Source organism: Carcharodon carcharias, chromosome 21 (genome assembly GCF_017639515.1).
Source record: "Carcharodon carcharias isolate sCarCar2 chromosome 21, sCarCar2.pri, whole genome shotgun sequence".
NCBI classification, from domain to species: Eukaryota; Metazoa; Chordata; class Chondrichthyes; order Lamniformes; family Lamnidae; genus Carcharodon; species Carcharodon carcharias.
In genome coordinates, this window is record NC_054487.1 from 34,473,600 (window position 1) to 34,492,099 (window position 18,500).

At 42.3% G+C, this 18,500-nt stretch overlaps 1 protein-coding gene across 1 annotated transcript in view; it reads left to right on the forward strand.

Moving 5' to 3' along the window:
- Positions 1–18,500, forward strand: part of phf21b (PHD finger protein 21B) — a 249,813-nt gene that overhangs the window by 143,966 nt on the left and 87,347 nt on the right. The window contains exon 7 of the mRNA XM_041215898.1: positions 5,932–6,273. Within this exon, the coding sequence (XP_041071832.1) occupies positions 5,932–6,273 (342 nt within the window). The remainder of the gene's footprint in view (positions 1–5,931; positions 6,274–18,500) is intronic.

Here is an 18,500-nt window from a genome sequence, read left to right on the forward strand (position 1 = left end):
GACCCCACTGGATCTCAATGGATTTTGATATTGCCCCATCATAGCTGACCTTAGCTGCCATGTTACCATGGGAAGAGGAGGCCACATTGAGCAACTTTGGCAGGCAGTCAGTTTTCTTCAGTTTAAATAGATTGTCTTAGCTCACATAGTTGAATGCCTTGGTGAGATTGATGAAGGCAATATATAGTGACACATGGAATGCTAGGGGGAATGAATTATAGGATCAAAGAGGCAACAGGTCCATCAGCAAAGAAAACAACTCCATTGAAAACAAAGGCTGGTAGGCCATCAACAATTGTAATAAGCATTTGGAGAAATGGGTGGAACACTACCTTCAGTTGTACTGTAGGGAGAACACAATCACTGAGAAAGCTCTAGATGCCATAGGTAACCTGCCTGCTCCGGAAGGACTGGATATCAAATCCACCCTGGAAGAGCTTAGCAAAGCTATTCACTTGTTTGTTACCCTGTCAAAACTCCAGTTGTTCACAGCATTTCATTTGCAGCTCCTGGCCTGAGAAGATCATGCCGATTATGGATTTTCCAGTTCCATAACCACACTGGGATTCGGAAAGATGCATTCAGCCAAAATCTACAGCCTGACGAGGGCAATGCAGGCAAATATTTTCCCATGATGCTCAGCAGAGAGATTCTGCGATAGTTGTTGCAATTGCTGCAGTCGCTCTTGTTCTTCTACAGGGTCATAGTAATTGCATCATGCACACCCTAAGACACTGCCCTTTCCCTCCGCAGAGATAGAAGAGTCCATGCAGGAGTGCCAGTTTCCCATACTTGATGAGTTCAGATGGTAAACATCATCAACTGGAGTTTTGACAGGGTAACAAACAAGTGAATAACTTTGCTAAGCTCTTCCAGGGTGGATTTGATATCCAGTCCTTCCGGGGCAGGCAGGTTATCTATGGCATCTAGAGCTTTCTCAGTGATTGTGTTCTCCCTACAGTACAACTGAAGGTAGTGTTCCACCCATTTCTCCAAATGCTTATTACAGTTGGTGATGACCTACCAGCCTTTGTTTTCAATGGAGTTGTTTTCTTTGCTGATGGACCTGTTGCCTCTTTGATCCTATAATTCATTTCCCCTAGCATTCCATGTGTCAAAGGACAGCTGGATATTCTGGCAAAATTGTAACCAGGAGTCATTAGTGCAGCATCTAGCATCTGTTGGACTTTACTTTGAACAGCTCTTAGTGCATTCAGAGCCTTTTCGCTTGGATCTCTAGTAATTAATGAGAGCAGATTGCTTTGCTTCAGGTTTCATTACAGTGATGTTAGGCTTGAGCCAGTCAGATTTTTTCCACTCCTCCTTCCCATATGTTGTGTGCACGATATTGTACAGGATGTCTTGAAGTAAGTTCCACATCACTTCTGTACTGTGTGTGGGAGAGTGCCTGTTCAGTCAGGTTGAGGAACTGTAGTTCTTATCTGGGTAGGCAATATGGCTGACATTGATACGGGGATGGCTTTTCTGCTTTGAATAAAAAATCTTGAACGATTGCATCCTAACTCTGGTCCACACCAGGGAATGATCTGCATCCCAGTCAGTGCTGTGATAGCTGCGTGTATTCAGAATGCTATTGAGAGGGTCACACCTGGTGGTGTTCAGATCCGGCTGGTGCCGGTGTGCCCTGATCTTGGATGTCTCCAGGACACCTTGTGATATGGTTTGGTCCGAAAACAAATGTTTAGCTACATAAAGCTCGTGGCAGCAACAAAGCTCAAGTAGTCTCTCAATTTTCATTTATCTTTCCCATGCCATTATGTCTGAGGCAGGAAGTACATCCTCATGGTCTGTGCCCACTCTTGCATTGAAATCCCCTAGAAGGTAAGAATGTAATGCCTTAGGGATTCTGCTGATCGCTCCTAATAAAACTGGACTCTCACCTCATTTAGTGGAGCACAGTGTTGGAACATAGATATTCATGAGATTAACTAACCATGTTTGAGTTTGGGGGTGGGCAGCAGTTCTATCATCAAGAACATGAGTTCCTTATAATGAAGCTACACACTGTGCACATGTTTCCTGAGAACTCTTCCCTTGCAAGATGAATGTGTAAATGTTTTTAATATTTTTCTTTCAGTGATGCACTCCTGGCAAGCCTTCTCTCTTGCAGGAAGCTATGTCAATGTTCAGCCTATCAAGTTCCAGGTTAATCACAGCTGTCTTATGAATGGTATTGACCACTGCAAGTTGTCTGTCAGTCCTGTGTACATTGTCTTGATGTACCAGCTTTCCAATCAAAGAGTTGGCAAATTCTCTCTTTTTGTTTTGTTTATTTGCCTGGTGCAGTAGATTCATTACACTAGTTGGATGGAGACTCTAAGCTCCAAGCAGGTGGACCATGGCAGGTCTGCATCTTTCTAGTCAGGGGCTGTCCAATTTGAAGCGGCTGGTTTCTGACCAGTGAGATATGATAGTCTGTTGGAGACAGCCTGTAGCACCTGTTCTCTATGCCAATTGAATTGGGCTTTTCACTATAATTGCTCTCCCCTGTGTAGCAGCAAAACTGGAATGTCCTCTCCAGGGCACAAACCTGGGCAAAATTTATGGAGACCATGGACTGCCCCCCTCTTGACCTTCCCAATTGGGTCCAAAGGAATGCATAACATTACATTTGGCACCAGCTTAATTGCAGGAGTTGCAGAAGGATGACATAGTCTTTGGGTTCCACTCCAGTTTATTTTGCTAGGGTTTACTTCTTTAGCCTTCAACCATTCCAAGGCATCCACAAAACAGTGGAGCTGTTCACCCATAGCTGAGTGCTTGGTACATGAGCACCAGAACATGCCCACACACCGGTGAGCCTACGCACTGCATGTTGGGAGCCATACCTCCTCCAATTTCCTCTGAAGCATTTAGCCTGGGGCTGCAGTTTCTGTGTATCACCATTAGGAGGCACAGCTGAGGACTTGCTGATGGAGAGGCTGTGTACTCATAGGGAGAGACTTCTGCATTTGGCTCTCCTTTTTGCAGTGCTGTTATGCGACAGTGTGGCTGTAAATGAGAAGCAAATTAGCGTGCTAACTCTCTTCACCTACGTACTAGAGAGCACCTCAACCTGTTGGACATGCATTACAATACTGCCAAATCCTAAGGTTATAGGAAAGCATAGTTTTTTGGGGGGGGATTATAGATATTGATAGATTGATATTTATTATTTAAATGAGGTCAAAATAAATTGTGCAAGACCCTACAAGGTAGCTAATCTATCTTTAAATTGGTGCAGTCATAAAGAAAACTATTCCTATGGAATAATTTAAAATTGTTGTTGGATCTGGTATGCTTACTTGCATGTTGATGTATTCCCTGACCCAAAACCACTCATAGCTTGGTTTTGTGATTTGGTTGGCATCCCTCCATCTGTGAGGGATTATGGGAATGCAGCCTCGGAATTTGATGAGGTCATATGAGATCATCTGATGCACTTCTTTTGATGGCTGAACAAGCGATTCTAGAAAGGCATAGTCTGCCACACGTGCCGCACATAAAATTGTCCCTTACTGGTAGTGCGGGACGATCCCTGCAGCCATCTTGTTTGCAGCGCTGGCATCTGCTTTGGAGCTTGTGAAACCACAGGTCATCATGGCGTGAATTCCTGCCACAGCTGGTGTCAGAACCTGTATTGGTCGTCAGCTAGAGTTTCCCACTCGTTGTGATTGTTGTTGAGGGCTTTCATGTCCCTTTGACAACATCCTTGGATTGGAGCTTTGGGTGCCCTGTTGGTCTCACAGCACAGGCTACCTCTCCATATAGCTTATCCTTGAGATGTGGCCATATTCCATCCTGTGCACATGCCCAAATCAGAGGAAGCCTTCTTTGCTTGATTATTGCTATCATGCTTAGAATCTGGCAAGGAAACAGCTGGGAAAGGTAAAATATCAACTGAGCTACTCAAATATGGAAAGCCCCACCTGCTGCCATACCTCACAACAACCCCCCTCCTCTGCTGGAGCCAAGACTCTGCCCCAAAGGATGTGTATGATGCAAATATCATCTTATACTATAAGAACAAAGGCAATCGAGGGGTTTCCAACAGCTACCAGGGCATCTCACTCCTCACCGTTACTGGAAAGGCTTTTACCAGAGTCATCCCAAGGAGATGCCATTGAGAAGTCAACATAATCTATACCCAGAAGCATAATGTGGCTCCAGAGCAGGCAGATGCACAATGACAAACACCAATCTACCTTGTTTTTGTGGATCTCACTGTGAGTAGGACCAACCTAAGAAAATTAGCAGCCTTCCCAAGCTTCACAGTCTTTTACAGTCCTTCCATGATAACGGGCATGGCACTATTCTGTTTGACGGCGTCATCTCTGACAATTTTGGGATTAAGAGTGAGGTGAAACCGGGCTGTGTCTTAGCCCCTACTCTATATCTTTTTCTCTACCCTACTGTCCTATGCTTTCCTTGCTGAAATAGTAGGTTACAGCCACACTCCATCAGAAGGGAAACTTCTCAACTTATCAAGATTGAAAGCCAAGGCAAAAGTGCGGCATGTCCTGATCAGAGACTCCTGTACACTGATAGTGCTGCACCAGTTGCCCAGACAGAAGATCAGATCAAAAACATCAAAGATTCCCCCAATTCAGCACTGCTGTGCATGTCTTCTGGGATCTTCCAGTTGTCAAAGAAATGCACAGCGCAGCATCCATCCCCTGGAAAACTCTGTTGGAGCTGAGTGGAGTTGGGATAAGACAGGACACACCCCTTTTTACAGCACTCGCTGCCATTTGGTAAGTTTAAAGGAGCAGTCTTTGATTGTTAATGAATGAATGAATGAATGAGTGAGTAGGTCGGTTAGCAGGGTGAATAGGTGGGTGAGTAAGTGGATAGTTGGGTCAGGGATTAATTGGGTTGGGGGGTGGTTGTGAGGGGTGATCGAAGGTTGTATTCGAAGGGTGGGGATTGATTGGGGGCTCCGTTGTGTACTTACCCAGGAGTTAGACCAGGCATTAATCTGTCTCATTCCTGCGTAACTGAAACTGGACCAGCCATATAAATACAAAGCAGCCTGTTTTGATTGGTACTCCATCCGCCACCTTCAACATTCACTCCCTCCACCACTGACGCACAGTGGCAGCAGTATGCGCCATCTCTCTTTGCCTGCATGAGTGCAAGTTGAACAACACTCAAGTAGCTGAACACCAAGGTGCAATGCAACAACTCACCAAGGATCCTTCTGTAAACCCACGACCTCTACCACCAAGAAGGACAAGAGCAGCAGATACATGGGTACACCTGCGAGTTCCTCTCCAAACCACACACTATCCTGCCTTGGAACAGTATTGCCATTCCTTCACAGTCACTGAGTCAAAATCCTGGCACTCTCTACCTAACAGCACTGTGGGTGTACCTACACCTACTGGACTGCAAAGGTTCAAGAAGGCAGCTCACCATCACCTTCTCAGGGGAAATTAGGGATGGGCAATAAATGCTGGCCTAGCTAGCAATGCCCACAATCCGTAAAATAATTTAAAAAAAATTTGGGTAAGTACTGCAGAGCTATCTAAAGTCTCCGACTCTAGTTCAGAATCTGAGACATTCACGGAGGGTCCTGGGGAGCAGGGGTATTGCGCATTGGAAGTTTAAACTTCCCAGGCAATTCCTTTGTAGGTTCGGTCGGGACTTCCATTGGACTCCCAACGTGCATCTTCAGTTACACGTCTGGCCTCTGATGATCCGGAGGCAGGAATATTTGGTGCATTATGTTTTGTGAAGGACCTACCTTAATTAACATTGTTTCTGGCTGTCCAGTATTCAGAAAATGTGATAAAATGTTCATGGTATTAGGCTACTTGTTAAGAATAGACAACACTTGAGTAAAGTTCAATGAAATTTTTAATCAGTTATTTAAGGAAATAATTTTTAAAAGTCTGTTTTAGGATTTTATGATTGTGTCTCTTTCTGCAGGTTAGGCCAAAGACCCTGATTCCGGACAGCCTCTCAGTCACTCTGTGCCGTGACCAGACTTCCAGTCAGCCTCAGTCTCTTCAGAAGACCACTGTAGTCAGCATTAAGAACCCAAGTCCTGCTCTTCCTACTGCCAACAACACTGTCAACCATGTGCAGACACCAGCTGGCCAAACACAAAGTTTTGCAGAGTCACCATTGGTCTCCACACCAATCAGCAGTGCTGGTGTGGCTTTTGCAATCATTTCTGCTTCTCCAAACAATGGCAGTATGAGCAGCAGTACAGTCTCCCTAACCAGTGACACTATCAGTGTCCAACCTCTTCTACTCAGCACGGACAAGGTAAGAAGGAACAACTTTTGAAGAAAATGTTCAACCAAAGGAAACAAATTTGGTATAGATCTGGCTATAATTGTAATCCAAAGATGAATTGATCCAGTTCCATATCTGTTATGATTCATTCTCCTTTCTCCATCCCCAGCCAGCGGTATTGTTTCCTAAGTGGCTGTCAGGTCAATTTCAAATCAGCTGACCGAGGGGTGGTGGGGGGGGAGGTGGAGAGGGGATGGCTGGGGAATGGTAGGTGATAATGTACAAGAGGTTTCCTTGTTCCTTGTCCATATTTGACCTGATGACATGAGACTTCAAGGGGTCCTGAGTCACTGGTGACACTCCTAGGGCAACTCTGTCCCGATTGTATATGAGTGTGCCACCACCTCTACTGTCTATCCTGCCGGTGGGACAGGACGTACCCAAGGATGGTGATGGTGGCTTCTGGGACATTGATAGTAAGGTATGATTCTGTATGACTATATCAGGCTTTTGCTTGACTAGTCTGTGGGATAATTTTCCCAATTTTGGCACAAGCCCCAGGTGTTAGTAAGGAGGACTTTGCAGGGAAGATAGGGCTGGGTGTGCCGTTGTCGTTTCCGATGCCTAGGTTGGTGCGGGTGGTTCCTTTGTGATTTTTCTGCATTTGTTTGGTACAACTGATTGGCTTGCTAGGCCACTTCAGAGGCAATTAAGAGTCAACCATATTGCTTTGGGTCTGGAGTCATGTAGGCTAGACAAGGTAAGGAGGGCAGATTTCCTTCGCTAAAGGACGTCAGTGATGAGTTTTTAAAACAATCAATGATAGTTTCACAGCCATCATTACTGGGACTAGTTTTTAGTTCTCAATTTTTTAAATTAATTAACTGAATTGTGGTGGGATTTCAACTAGAGCATTAGACTTGGCCTCTGGGTTTCCTGTCTAGTGACATTACCACTATATAACCACCTCCCCATACTGAACACTTTGGAATCATCAGTGAATGTTTGCGTTTCTGACCTAATGATGGAGGGAAGTCATTGATGAAGCAGCTGAAGATGGGTGGGCCTAGGGCACTGCTCTGAGGCACTGAATGATGATTGGCCACTAACAACCATAATGCCTTGCTTTGTGCTAGGTATGATTCCAACCAGTGGAGAGTTTTCTCCCTGATTCCCATTGACGTCAATTTTGCTTGCTCCTCAATGCCACACTTAGTCAAATACTGCCTTGGTGACTGTGGCAGTCACTTTCGCCCCCTCTGATTGTGAGGTTTTGGTGGCTGTAAATAAACTTGTTGAAGTGAAGCAAAACAAAGTTGGAGAGGACCAGATAAGGGCCAACCAGCATTGTCGCAGAGCTCCTGAGTTGAGTTGACTTATAAGACAAAAGCAAAACTAATAGCCAGGAGTTTTGAAGAGTGATTAGGTGATACAGATGATAGAATGGACTCTTCCACCGCTGGAAAAGTAATCTTAAAAATATTTTTGGCACTTTTGTCCATTTATAATGAGTGTAGGTTAATTGACCAAGTATATTACATCTACTGCATCGGCTTTATTTACTCTACCGATTACATTCTTTGTAAAAATCTAATACACTGTAAATTCTCTCAAACATACTTTCCCTTTCGTAAAACTATGTTGTCTCTGTCCAATCTTGCTTTGCTCTTCTAAATGCATTGTTAAGACTTCCTTAATAATAGATTCCAGTCTTTTCCCAATGATTATTGTCAGGTTAATGGGCCTGTAGTTCCCTGTTTTCTATCTTCCTGCTTTTGCAAAGAACGGTTTTACATTTGCTAACTTACAATCCACTAGGGTCATTCTAGAATTCTAGAGAATTTTGGAAAATTATAATCAGTGCATCCACAATCTCTCCAGCTACCTCTTTTAGATCCCTAAAATGTGGGGCAACACACCTTTGGGATTTGTAGGCTTTTAGTTCCTTAGGTTTTTCTGTTACCTTCCTCATCTGATATTAATTACTTTAATTTCTTCAATTTTATTAGCCTATTGGTTACTCTTGCTTTCTGGTATGTGATTTGTGTCTTCTGTGAAGATAAGACAAAAATATATTGTTCAATGTGTATGCCATTTCCTCATTTCCCATGTTAATTTCTCCTGTCTCTGCCCCCTAAGAGACCAGTGTATACTTAAACTACTCTCCTCTTTATATACCTGTGAAAATTCTTACAATCTGTTTTTATATTCCTGGCTAGTTTACTCTCGTTCTATTTTTTTTCCCCAACTTATGGTAAATTCTTGATTTTTTTTGGTTTATAAAAACTCTCCCAAACCTCAGTCTTTTAACTATTCTTTCCAACATTATTGGGCTCTTTTAATTTAATACTATCCTTAACTCCCCTAATAAGTCACAGTTGAATTTTTCTCTGAGTTTTGTGTTTTAATGGAACATATTTGTTGAAAATTTTGAATTATTTCTTTAAATATTTCCTACTGTTTATTTACTGTTGTATCTTTAAATCTATTTACCCACTAGCCTTAGTCAGTTTCCCCTTCTTTAATTTGCTTGGTTTAAGATTAAAATTCTTGTTTTGGACTTAAGTAAGGTGTTCTCAAACTTAATATGGAATTCAGCTGTATTATGATTACTTCTTCCCAGAGTATCTTTTACCGTAAGATTACTAAATAGCACTGCCTCATTATACAATACTCTATCTAAGATAGCTTTATTCTTAGATAAAAACAAAAAAACTGCGGATGCTGGAAATCCAAAACAAAAACAGAATTACCTGGAAAAACTCAGCAGGTCTGGCAGCATCAGCGGAGAAGAAAAGAGTTGATGTTTCGAGTCCTCATGACCCTTCGACAGAACTTGAATTCGAGTCCAAGAAAGAGTTGAAATATAAGCTGGTTTAAGGTGTGTGGTGGCGGGGGGGGAGAGAGAGAGAGAGAAGTGGAGGGGGTTGGTGCGGTTGTAGGGACAAACAAGCAGTGATAGAAGCAAATCATCAAAAGATGTCACCAACGATAGAACAAAAGAACTCATAGGTGTTAAATGTGTTCTTTTGTTCTATTGTTGGTGACATCTTTTGATGATCTGCTTCTATCACTGTTTGTTTGTCCCTATAACCACACCAACCCCCTCCACTTCTCTCTCTCTCGCTCTCTCCCTCTCTCTCTCTCTCTCTCTCTCTCTCTCCTTTCTTTCTCTCTCTCTCTCTCCCCGCCCCCCCCCCCACACACACACATACCTTAAACCAGCTTATATTTCAACTCTTTCTTGGACTCGAACTCAAGTTCTGTCGAAGGGTCATGAGGACTTGAAACGTCAACTCTTTTCTTCTCCACCGATGCTGCCAGACCTGCTGAGTTTTTCCAGGTAATTCTGTTTTTGTTTTAGCTTTATTCTTAGTTGGCTCCATGATGAGATAAGCCAGGGAACTACAAGCCAGTGAGTTGTAGAGATAAGCCAGGGAACTACAGGCCAGTGAGTCTCACGTCAGTGGTTGGGAAACTATTGGAGAAATTTCGGAAGGAGAGTATCTATATCTCCACTTGGAGAGGCAAGGTTTGATCAGGGATAGTCAGCATGGCTTTCAGAGTGAGGTCATCCCTAACAAATTTGATTGAATTTTTTGAGGAGGTGACCAGGTGTGTAGATGAGGGTCGTGCAGTTGATATGTAGTTTATATGGATTTCAGCAAAGTCTTTGACAAGGTCCCACATGGGAGACTTATAAAGAAGGCAAAGGCACATGGGATACAGGGTAATTTGATAAGGTGGATTCAAAATTGGCTTAGTTGTAGGAGGCAGAGGGTGATGACAGAAGGATGCTTTAGTGACTGGAAGCCATTGTCCAGTGGTGTACCACAGGGATCTGTGCTTGGTCCTTTATTATTTGTCCTTTTTATAAACGACATAGATGACTATGTGGGGGGTAGGATTAGTAAGTTTGCGGATGATACAAAGATTGGCCGGGTGGTCAACAGTGAGGTTGAGTGTCTTGGGCTACAGGAAGTTATAGATGGGATGGGCAAATGGGTAGATAAGTGGCAGATGGAATTTAACCCTGAAAAGTGTGAGGTGATACACTTTGAAAGGAGTAATTTGACAAGGAAGTATTCAATGAACGGCATGGCACTATGAAGTTCTGAGGAACAAAGGGATCTTGGCGTGTGCGTCCATAGATCTCTGAAGACAGAGGGGCATGTTAGTGGGGTGGTGAAAAAGGCATATGGGATACTTGCCTTTATCAATCGAGGCATAGATTACAAAAGTAGGGAGGTCATGTTGGAGTTGTATAGAACCTTGGTGAGGTCACAGCTGGGGTACTGCGTGCAGTTCTGGTCGCCACATTATAGGAAGGATGTGATTGCACTGGAGGGGGTGCAGAGGAGATTCACCAGGATGTTGCCTGGGATGAAACATTTAAGTTATGAAGAGAGGTTGGAAAGACTTGGGTTGTTTTTGTTGGAGCAGAGAAGACTGAGGGGTGACCTGATTGAGGTGTACAAGATTATGAGGGGCATGGACAGGCTGGATAGGGAGCAGCTGTTCCCCTTAGTTGAAGGGTCAGTCACAAGGGGGCATAAGTTCAAGGTAAGGGGCAGGAGGTTTAGGTGGGGATGTGAGGAAAAACTTTTTTACCCAGAGGGTGGTGACGGTCTGGATTACACTGCCTGGGAGGGTGGTGGAGGTGGGTTGCCTGACATCCTTTAAAAAGTACTTGGATGAGCACTTGGCACATTATAACATTCAAGGCTATGGGCCAAGTGCTGGTAAATGGGGTTAGATAGGTAGACCAGGTGTCGGTGCAGACTCGATGAGCCAAAGGGCCTCTTCTGGACTGTGATTCTGTGATGTATTGTTCTAGGAAGCTGTCATGAAAACATTTTACAAACTCATCTTCCAGACTACCTTTTGTTAATTTATCTATATGAAGCCTAAAGTCCTGCATGATTCTTACACTGCTTTTGTTACAAACGCCTATTATTTCTTGCTTAATGTCCTGTCCAACAGCATAACTACTGTTAGGGGCCTATAAACTACTCCCACCAGCATTTTCTGACCCTTGTTATTCCTAATGTACATCTACACTGATATTACTTCCTGATCTTCTGAACCAAGATCCTTTGTTAGTACTGTGCTTATGTCATCCTTTATGGATGACGCCCCTTTTTCCATTGTCTGTTTGAAATGTTAAATACCCAGAAATATTTATTTCCCAACCTTTGGCACCTTGCAACCATGTATTTAATGTAGACCCATTTATCTCTCTTTATCCTGCTAATTCATCTATCTTGTAACAAATGCCTTGTGTCTTCAATTTTATTTTTCTAAGTACTTTTCTTTGCAGGGCCCTTATACACTGGTGCACTACTACCATTAAACTCTATATCCCTTCCTGTCCCACTCAGCTTGCCTTTACCAAAATTGCTAAACTCCTCTATTGCCTTGACATTCTCTTTAGATTTCAAAATTTCCCTTCACCCTTCAATGCCCTATTGATAACCCTAGTTATATGATTTGTCAGGACACTGATCCTAGTCCGGTTTAATTGGCGCCCACCCCAACAGAACAACTCCCTCTTTCCCCTGTACTTATGCTAGTGATTCATGAATCAAAACTCTTTCTTCTAGCACAACTCTGAGTCAATTGTTTAGTTCTCTAATCTGCTTGACCCTATGCTAAATTTGCATGGCTCAGAAAGTAATCCAGAGATTACTACTCTTGAAGTTCTGTTTATTAGTTTAAAACCCAGTTCCTCAAACTCCCTCTGCTGAACCTCAATCTTAGTTATACCTTTGTCATTGGTTCTTACATGCACCACAACAATTGGATCCTCTCCCTCCCAGTCCAAGTTCTTATCCTACTGCAAGGTGTTTTCTGAACACTGGCACCAGGCAAGCAACCCCACCTTTGGAACTCCCGGTCTTGGCTGCAGAAAATAGTACCTATTCCTTGTCTATTCAATCCACTACCACCACCATATTCCCATCCACCACCCCCCTAACCTTACCACTGGAATGGCCTTCTGCACCATGGTCAGTTTGCCCAATCTCTGTATAAACCTGGTTCTCATCCACATAGGCAGCAAGTTCATCATACCTGTTGGACAAAGACAAGGAAAGAACCAAGCCACCTCCATCACGTTATCCTGGACCCCCATTCCTGCCTGATTTACAGTTGCACCATCTTGCCCCTAACATCGACTATCTCTAAAGTACTATTTAACCTAAGAAATGTGACTACTCCTGGAGCAAAGTGTCTGGTAAACATTCCACTCCCTGATGACCTGCAATGTCTGCTGCTCAGACTCCAGCTCAGCAACTCTGAGCCGAAGTTCCTCGAGCTGCAGACGATGCATTGTTGCCCAGAAACTCTTACGTGCTGCAGCTAGGGCACACCCACCTGCCACACCTGCCTAAATGATTTACTTCTTCTATTATTGTTCAATTATTTTAGCTCTATATATGAATTTGTTTATCTATTAGTTTATCTAATAGTAAGGTACAGATTCTAAGCTCTTGAATTTGATACACCTCCCTGGCTTAAAGAGCATAAATAAAACTGCAATACTCACCAACAATTGCTGTTCTGTGATGCCACTTTTTTTGAAGCTCTGGCTCCTGATCTGCTGCACTCATTCTCCTGCAGGTCCGCTCTCTGGCCTTGTTTTGTCCTCTATCTCTCCTCTCACTTTCCCCCAGGTCTGCTCTTGGGCATTGTTTTATCGCCTGTCTCTACTCTCACTCTCCCACAGATCCACTTTCTGGCCTTGTTTTATCTTCAGTCTTTCATCTTGCTCTCCTACAGGTCTGCCATCCGGCCTTGTTTTATCCTCTCACTCTCCCCTTGCTCTCTCACAGCTCCGCTCTTGAGCCTTATTTTGTCCTCTGTCTGTCCTGTCAATCTTCCACAGGTCTGTTTTCGGGCTTTGTTTTACCCTCTGTCGCTCCTCTCATTCTCCAGTGAAACATTAAGAGAGTTAAATCTGGATAAATGTGTATCTAAGCTCCCACCCTTGGGTGACCGAAAGAACATGAAGCTCATTATTTTTAGTGTGCATGCTGGTCTTGCTGATGGGTATTCTGCTGCAGCTGGTTTCAGAATATTTTTTTGTGGATGAGAATGAAAAGTTTTGTATGGTACATTCGTAAGGTAAGAAAATAATGTGTTCTTAAAAATTCCCTGGCTATAGCTTTTGTGGAGACAGTGGATATGGGATTCTGTTTTGCATTTAATTTAAGTGACATCCTGTAGGTTTAAGTACTGAAGGTGGCATACCCATTGAATGTTACGTAGACAAAGGTTTATTGTGGGATGATGTACACTCTACGAAAATTGTGAGCAAAAAAAGATTATGGATTGACCCTACTGGCTTAAGACAAATTTCTGAAAGAAAGGAAATCTTTAGAATTAAATGGGCAGATGCAGACCATCAACTGTCAGATTGTTTTGCAAAAATAAATTGTTTGAGGTTCTGGAGGATGGGCATTTCACAATGTAAAGCTTTGTATCTTGTATGGAAGTGCTTTAAATTTTTTCGACACTTCAGTTTTGTACATTTGGTCCGGATTTTCATTTTGGAGGCAGGAATTGGGAGTGGGGAGATTTCCTGATGTTGCAATCCAAAATTTCCAAAATTCCCTAGATGCAGGAATGGGCCCATTAGATTGGAAAATAGAAAATATAACTCCTTCATTCAAAAAGGGATGGAGACGGAAAGCAAGAAGTTACATGTCAGTTAGCCTAACGTCTGTCATAGGGAAAATGTTAGAAGCTATTATTAAAGATGTTAATCCAAGGCACTTAGAAAAATTCAAGGCATTTGGGCAAAGTCAACATGGTTTTGTGAAAGGGAAATAATGTTTAACCAATTTATTGGAGTTCTTTGAAGGAGTCATGTGTGCTGTGGATAAAGGGGACCAGTGGATGTACTGTACATAGATTTCCAGAAAGCATTTGATAAAATGTTGCATCAAAGATTATCGTGGAAAATGAAAGCTCATGGTGTAGGGGGTAACATATTGGCATGGATAAAAGATTGCCTAGCTAACAGGAAGCTGAGAGTTGGCAAAAATGGGTCTTTTTTTGGTTGGCAGGATGTGACGAGTGGTGTGCCACAAGGATCAGTGCTGAGGCCTCAACTTCAACAATTTATATAAATGAATTGGATGAATGGACTGAAGGATTGGTTTTTAAATTTGCTGATGAGTCAAAGATAGGTAGGAAAGTAAATTGTGAAGAGGATGTAAGGAGGCTGCAAAGTGGATTAGAAAGGTTAAGTGAGTGGGCAAAGATCTGGCAAATGGAATATAATGAGGGCAGTTATGAAATTGTTCATTTTGGCAAGAAGAATAAAAAAGAAGCTTATTATTTAAATGGTGAGAGATTGCAGAGCTCTGAGATTCAGAGGTATCTGGGTGTCTGAGTGCATGAATCACAAGGGTTAGTATGCAGGTACAGCAGATAATTAGAAAAGCTAATAGAATGTTATCATTTATTGTGAGGAGAGTTGATTACAAAAGTAGGGAGGTTATGCTTCAGTTGTTCAGGCCATTGGTGAGACCCCATCTGGAGCATTATGTAGAGTACTGATCATCTTACTTAAAGAAAGATGTAAATGCGTTAGAAGTCGTTCATAGAAGGTTTACCGGACTAATACCAGGAATGGGTGGGTTGTCTTATGAGGAAAGGCTGGACAGGTTAGGCTTGTATCCACTGGAATTTAGAAGAGTAAAAGCTGACTTAATTGAGACCTTTAAGATCCTGAGCGGTCTTGACAGAGTGGATGTGGAGGAGATGTTTCTTCTTTGGGAGAATCTAGAGCTAAGGGTCACTGTTTAAAAATAAGTGGTTGTTCATGTAAGACAGAGATGAGGAGAATTTTTTTTCTGAGGGTTGTGAGTCTTTGGAGCTCTTCCTCAAAAGGCAGTGGAAGCAGAGTCTTTAAGTATTTTTAAGGCAGAGTTAGATAGATCCTTGATTAACAAGGGGATGAAAGGTTATCGAGCATAGGCAGGAATGTGGGCTTAAGGTTACATTCAGATCAGCCATGATCTTATTGAATGGTGGAGCAGGCTCAAGGGGCTGAGTGGCCTCCTGCTCCTAATCTGTATGTTCATATGATCTCACCTTCTGACTAGCAGAAATTGATGTTTTCATGGTAGGGAGTTGGGGACAGGCTGGTGTCTGGTCTGTCCCCTCCGGCAACATACCCGAGGTGGAGACCGAAGTGGCCAATGCAAATATATTATTGTGTTGGAGTAGTTTCAAAGATTCCTGGAGACTGCTAGCTATAAACACCCTTAACATGTATTTTTAACATATTTACAGATTATGGAGAACAACCTTACAAGCTTCTGACCATGCTTGCTCTCCTTTTACTTTCACTTTAGGCTTTCCCAGAGTCTCACATCATGTGAGTATATGTCACTTACTTCAATGACATCACAGACTAGTACAGTTAACCCTTTATGGGACTTAGTCTAACTTAATCCATTAAACTACATCTTCCCCCAAGTCTCTGTTCAGACTTCAATGTTCCCTAATGTTCCTGGAACCCCAATGCTTCCTCCTGAACATTTCAGTGTTTCAGTCTCATAGGAAATGTAACATCTTTTTGTTCTCTTGGGTAGATGTCATATCTTTCTTCCTCCATGTTCTCTTGTTCCTCTCTTCTCATTCTCTCTTCTCTCTCCTGCCTTCGTTTTTTTGAGATTCTCACCTTCCCTTACACTGATAAGCATTGTGGTGCCTTCACTAGTCTACAGTAACTCATTCTCTCCTTGTTAGTAGGGAATAAGGCCTTCTCATTCTGCTGTTTGTCCTCCAGACGCTGTTGAAGTGAATTCAAACCAGTAAATGGTTTGGGATCACCTGCTTCTATTCTTTCATTTCTGATGATTTGGACTTCTCTGCTGCCTGATTTTCACTCTGTTGCTCAATTGCGATCAAAGCTCTTCTATTTTTTCTTATTGTGCCCTGTTCCATCTGGACAATGTAAGATCTTGGATGTGGTGATTTCTCCAAATCTCAATTGATCTCTGGTCCAAACCTGTTCTCCTGTTGAAGATCTGATAATGTCCTTGCTCTGTGACTTGTATATGTGATACATCTGGATATAATTTCTTCCAATGACATCAACAGACCTGGCCACCAAACCGAATACCATGCTCCGGTTCTGCGCTTGATAATACCTAAATGACCTTGATGTAGGCGTTGTAAGATTTCAAGTCTCAATGCTCTTGGCATTACTATTCTATTATTGTATACCAGTAAATTATCGATCACTGTCAGATATGCTCTCTGCTTGAAATATGGTCTCAAGGACTATGTGGTATGTATGTTGGCCATCCTCTAATGCAAAATTCACTGATCTGCTTACATTGCTCGTCTGATTTTTGAACCTCTTTGATTTCACTCAATCTATGTGTAATTGTCGGTAATGTATGGATTGTCATTATAGTAAACTTCTTGATTTCTTTCACAAATTCAATATTGCATTTTTCTGGATTCTCTGCTTCAATGCATGACAATGCATCTGCTGTGTTCTGTTGTTTCCCTTGAACATATATTGTATGAGTATCAATCTTAATTTAAACCTCTGAACTCTTGATGACATCACTGCAAGCTCTTTTGAATTCAATTGTGTGACTAAAGGTTCATGATCTGTTTCAATCATAATGTGAAGACCTAAGATGTAGTCAGCAAATTTCCCACATGCCCATATGGCTGCTAATGTTTCCTTTTTGATTACTGCGTATCTCTTCTCTATATCTCTTAGTGACCGTGATGCATAATAGACGAAACTGTGTTTTCCAGCACTGTTCGTACTTGAAAAGGTACTGTGCCCAATCTTGTAGAGGATGCTTACACTGCTACTATTGAGGTAACTCCGGGTCATAATGTGCTAATATCTGTGATGACATCAACCTCTCCTTGATTTTGTTGAATGATTTCTGATGTGCTTCTTCCCAATACCGTCCATTGTCTTGGTGTAGTAACTGGTGCTGTGGCTCATTGAACCCGCTTTTTAGAAATGTTGCCACTTGATTCACCGTTCCCATGAACCTTTGAAACTCCCAATTGCCCTTAGAGTTGGAAATGATCTTATGGCTGATTTTCAGTGGATCAACGTTTATTCCAGATGCGCTCACTTTGTGACCAAGAAATCTGATTTGTGGCTATGAAAACTCACACTTAGTGTTTAGTATCAGTCCTGCCTCTTGTGGTCTTCTCAGCACTGCTGTCACTCTCATGTCATGCTCAGTTTGAGTGGACCCATGTATCAACACGCCATCCATGTGGTAAAAAGCTCTGTGCAAGCCCTGTAAAAGATTTGACATTGTTCTTTGGTGCTGATGCTATTCCAAAGAATAATTGTTAAAACTGAATCTTCCAAATGGTGGTATAAAAGTTGTGAGAAGCTTGGACGCCTCTTTTAGTGGTATTTGCCAGTATTTACAGTTAGCGTCTAAATTAGAGAATATTGAGCTCTTCTCTAATTTTGCTAAACTCTTATCTACTGATACCATCAGATGAACTTCTCTTTTCACAGCTTTATTGAGTTGTATGAGATCAACACATATTCTTATGAAACCATTTGTCTTCGGAGCTGGTACCATCCCTGAGCAGCAACTCGTTCACTCTTTTATGGGTGAAATGACTCCTTGTCGTAACGTTGAGTCAATCTCTTCTTTCATCTTTGGAAATAAAGTGTATGGAACCTTTCAGGGTGTATATAAACATATTGGTTTTGCTTCTGGGCTTAGTCTTATATGATACATGGTTTTCAGCTCTCCCAACCCTGTGCATAACTTTGGGAATTCTGGTCTGAAGACTCCTGATTGACCTTCACCATTCTTTATTCCTTGTATTCTGCGACTTAGATTCAATTCCATTCATGCCTCCCTACTTAAAAGTGAACAACTCCAAACTTGAATTACATACGGTATTTCAGTAATTACTTCCTGCCTGTGCTTTAAAGGGCTGTTAGTTTCCCAGATTCTTTAGTTCTGTTCCCCCGGTCCATCGTAGGATAGTTGAAGAAATCTCTTGTTTAACCATGGTTCAGCTTCTGAAAGAACTGAAACTGCTGCTCCAGTATCTAATTTAAAGTGTGGCCGATGACCTTCTACCAAGATATCTGCACTCCAATAGTTTCTACTTACTTCTTTAATCACCCCTATGAAGGGTATCTCAAATGTCTTGTGATCTTCAACTCCACGGGACTGTGTTTCCTCTTAAGACTTTTCCTTTTTGAGCATACTGCTTGAAAATGCCTCTTT